This window comes from Synchytrium microbalum (assembly GCF_006535985.1).
Source record: "Synchytrium microbalum strain JEL517 chromosome Unknown SmJEL517_scf0009, whole genome shotgun sequence".
Taxonomy (NCBI): Eukaryota; Fungi; Chytridiomycota; class Chytridiomycetes; order Synchytriales; family Synchytriaceae; genus Synchytrium; species Synchytrium microbalum.
Window position 1 is genome coordinate 502575 of NW_022158358.1, and position 4616 is coordinate 507190.

A 4616-nucleotide genomic window follows, 5' to 3' on the forward strand; every position below is an offset into this window, starting at 1 on the left:
ACGACAAGTACTCAAGGTCAATCCCAATGCATAAACCGTACTCGCAAACGTTGGTTATGGATGAAGCTGCCAAACGATTGCCTCTTCTGCCTGATGACGTAATTATATACAGGTTGAATACCTGGATACTACCAGCCATAGCCATCGACAGTTACATCATGCATATACACAACGTCAAAAACTTTGACAGTGCCATTGCTGCAGTAACCATGTCAATGCTGGTTGCAAGTTATCACGTCCTGGGTTTCAAAAGGGTAAAGATTGAGGCTGACGGATCAGTAATACTCGGATACTGTGGTGTGTCTGGTTTAAATATTGCCGGCTACAGGTAAAAAGTTTATTCGCTCGATCGCGAAGAACTCTTTGATACTAACTGCTAAATATGATTGCTAGTGGGAATGGACTTGTAGAAACTTATACCGTAGTCACAATTCCAAACGGTGCCAAGAACCTGACATTCTCAGAGGCAATTACCGCCTTTGAAAGTAGGACCACTTTTGTTATACCCAAGACTCACCACCGTCGATTCCGTGGATATATGCTATGTATGTCTTTTCAAAACCTGTTCTTCTTCACGCCATACTCACACACCTTTCAACATTGTAGTCAATTTTAGGACTTGGGGTCGAGATGAATACGAACCAGTGCCATTGCGGTCATTGGGTCCAGGAAGTCAAGTATGGCCAATTAGTCAAGGGTCTGTTTATTCTAACGTCGATTCCATTACTGGGGAATCACGAATGCTGTTGTCTGGACACCTAGATCGACTTGTTAGTGGTGGTATTCGTGGATCTATGATGGGTTTGGCCTCACACATGATGCAATCATGGGGACTCAAGCCAGAATTGACAATCAGCAGCGGTTGGCCTCTTGGTATAAACGCTTGACGCAACTTAGTTGGACACATCGGGTGCTTGTAATTGGTATATTAAATGCGTGCGGAATTGATAAGAAACATTTGATTCAAGTTTTGAACCACGAAAATTGCAGTGTGCAAATGCTGGACTCTTTCTAAAAAGAGCAATTAAGAATGCGTGCACTTGTCGCGGTTGTACCTCACAGCATTGGTTTTAGACGCTAGTAGGTTAGTCATATGTTATAAGTCTCAAGAGACGCGCGTCCTGAATAAAAGATAGTTTAATCACCGTCTCAAAACGCTTCTGTGCGTGCGGTGCTGATTTCAACACAAAGGTTGCTTTTTCAACACAAAGGGTCTTTTCGCTGATTTAGATTTGACCAGTCTTTGTCATATTGATCGTTCAACTATATTCTTGAGCTAGCGAAGCCTCCGAAGTAAGGCCTGGCCATCACCTTCGTGATTGAAAAATTAACAAAAATTGTCGATTCGTTTCCTAGACATCATGTCAGCAAATTGGACCTCACCTTGCTTTGATTCCAGTGCTGGTACTGTCATTGACACTGTATCAAGTTGCCGCGATGGCTTTTGGTGTCCTAATGTATGAAAACTTGTCAAGATTTTCCGCTGAAAACGATTGAACTGACACGCAACAACCCATCCGTTGGTTTTAGGTCACCCAGGGCAATCTTCCAGTATATTGTCCACCAAGTGAAGACTGTCTCTTCCAGAGACTGAATGGTGTTGCGTGTCAAGTACGGCAATTCATGGCCACACATTTTTTACACTATTGTCAATGTATAACCATATTCTGACAAACCTATCCAGCCTCAAGGACGTTTGGAACCAACGATTTGTCCCCCTGGCTATTACTGTCCAAATTCAACCACCATATTTACTTGCCCCGCTGGTTCGTATTGTATAACAGGCTCAACTGCTCCAGTTCGGTGTGATGCACTCGCTTCATGCCCAGAAAACTCTGCAACTCAAGTTAGTTACTTTTCTGCAACTGCTTTTCAATCCTCTACTAAATCGTTTCCCAATAGCTCGTGTTAATGCCCATCATTGCCTGTTTGTTAATCGATCTGGCGATTCTCACATTCCTATTTCATCGGCCCTTTGGGTTCCTATTCCTTCGGCACTTCCGCAGGATACTGAAAAAGGATATCAGTAGCGCTGACTCACCCTACGGAGCGCTATTGCTTGAGGACATGCACTCTACGCCATGTCAGCCTGACTCTCAAAAGATTCAGATGCAATTAGTAAACGCATTCCGTCGTGGTCTCGAAGGACATAAACTATCGCTACGTTTTGATTTTAAAAATGTGACTCTAGTTAGAAATGGTCGGCCCATTTTGACCCAGGTGTCAGGTCACATTATGCCAGGTAAACTGACCGCCATATTAGGTCCTTCTGGAGCGGGAAGTGAGTGAATGTTGTTATAGTACTTGGTATGTTTCACATACTGAACTTCATTTCACTAGAAACTACATTTCTTAATGTCCTTATGGGCAAGATACCCAAAACATCAGGAGAACTGCTCATCAATGGGTCTCAAGCTCAAATCCATCAGTGTAGGTTGACGGTTCTGTTTTAGACTTTCAATTTTTCTTACGACTGTGACCTCAAAATAGTTAGTCGACTGGTTGGATTTGTGCCTCAGGATGATACAATGATTCCAGAACTGACTGTCCGTGAAAACATTTTGCATTCAGCAAGAATACGACTGCCAAGATCATGGTCGTCTCGAGAAGTTGAGGAATATGTAGATTTGGTTATAGAAATCCTTGGGTTCGTGTCTCGTGAATTTTCTTAAAAAATCTGCCGACTGAACATACTTAACCTCCATTTTAGCTTGACCCAAGAATCGAATTCGGTAATAGGGGATGTGCTGAATAGAGGTATCTCTGGAGGGCAAAGAAAGCGTGTCAACATTGGTATGGAACTAGCAGCGGTTCCTACTACACTTTTCCTTGGTGAGACATCATGCCTTTTTTTTAAAAAAAAGTGATGTCGATTGCTCTAACTGTTTGTGTAGATGAACCCACTTCTGGATTGGATGCTACCACAGCTTTGACTTTGATGGAAAATCTCAAGTTCGTTTCATCGCGGCTAGGCATCACTGTAATAGCGGTTATTCACCAACCACGTTTAGAGGTAGAGCAGTATGCAATGCGGTGAGGGAATATGTGAATTAATGCATTCTCGCTGATATAGATTTTCAACACGTTTGATGGACTGCTGCTACTTGCGGCAAACGGAATCACATCATACAGTGGTCCAACCTCCAATGTCCAATCTCATTTTGAAAGTCTTGGATACGTGGTAAGCTCTCCTTGGAAGTGGAACCATTTGACTGTGTTTAACGACATTCCTGTCCTTGGCATTAGTTCCAACAAGGTAGCAATCCAGGAGATGTCACCCTGGATATTTTGAATGGAAAAGGACAACGAAGGAACGAGGATGTCCGCAATCCTGCAGTCGAGGAGACTCCCATTCCAAACTCGTCTGGAGATCTGAGTACACCCGACGAAACTATTGTTGACGTGTCATTTATGGTGTTCCGGCCAGAGCGAACGAGTTCACGACCACAGAACGCACTCAGCCGCTCCGCATCTAGGACAATGACACAGTTGAAACAGCTTGCTACAGGAATAGAGTTTGATCGTAGTGCTGGCAGTTGGGATAGTTTCGCAGAACTTGCCACAATGCTTGCTAAGGGGCGGGGAGCAAGCTTCCATTGGCAACTGTACTATTGCTACAATCGTGCTATGCTGCAACAAACACGTCACTACTGGGCTCTAGTACTTGAAATCTTTGTTGGTGCGGCAGCCGGTCTTCTAATGGGTATTGCATCTCCGAGTGGAGAGAATTATTGGGTGATATGGATCGCGCCCTACAGTATCTTATCGCCAGCTTATCATGATTTCCCCATTGTCTTGAATGGGCTTCTGTATGGATTGACATGTGCTTTAGCAGTAAGTCGCGTCGATGGTGCTTTGAACGACACGACGTCATCCAACATATTTCTTGGAAAAGGGATCTCCACCAGGTGTGAAGGTCTTTGGTGCTGAACGTTCGGTCTATTGGAGAGAAGCGTCGGCTGGCCATTCGAGGATTGCTTACTTTATGGCCAAAATTCTTTCGACGATTTTACGACTAATGTTGGTGTCATTACATTTTGCCAGTGTCTTGATGATCATGTGTAGTCCACCAGTAAGCTTGTCGTCCCTCTTCTTGATCATTTTGGCGAACTTTTGGGGAGTGGTAAGTTCTTCGCCTTGTTGTGGGTTCTCTCAGATCCATTTGTTAACTGAAGATTACAAAATTAGTACGGTATATCACATGTTGTGTCATTCTTGCTCCGCCCAGCTGATGCGCCTTTGATTGGTGTGATTTTTTCCATGGGATGTGCTATTTTCTGTGGATTTGGCCGTAAGTATTTATTGTCAACTTTTAAACGATATCATTTTTACTCAAATTTGAAACCATCATTACAGCAACTTTAATCTCTGCACGGTCATGGCACCTCGGATGGTTGTGGGATTTGAGCTTTAATCGCTGGACTGCAGAAGCCCTTGTTTCCGAATCAGCCACCCCGTATCAGAACGTTTATATGCTTTCTGCTACTACAAACTATTACGGATACCAGTTTGGACGTATTGGACTTGATTTCGCCATTGCGTTCTGCATTGGTTTGGGATGGAGGATTCTCAGTTTCGCCCTTATGGTCGGGCTGAATAGAGGCAAGCAGAGATGA

The 4616-nt window shown here is 43.7% G+C and overlaps 1 protein-coding gene across 1 annotated transcript; it reads left to right on the top strand.

Annotated features, from left to right (window-relative positions):
* Positions 1 to 1361: 1361 nt before the first annotated feature.
* SmJEL517_g02343 (uncharacterized protein) lies at positions 1362 to 4616 on the top strand (the record flags this gene model as incomplete). Its single annotated transcript, XM_031168271.1, has 13 exons — positions 1362 to 1457; positions 1531 to 1611; positions 1685 to 1846; positions 1903 to 2281; positions 2341 to 2430; positions 2491 to 2647; positions 2711 to 2832; positions 2895 to 3013; positions 3074 to 3181; positions 3247 to 3834; positions 3896 to 4123; positions 4189 to 4291; positions 4357 to 4616. 13 exons carry the CDS (start codon positions 1362 to 1364, stop codon positions 4614 to 4616), a joined length of 2493 nt encoding a protein of 830 aa, XP_031025740.1.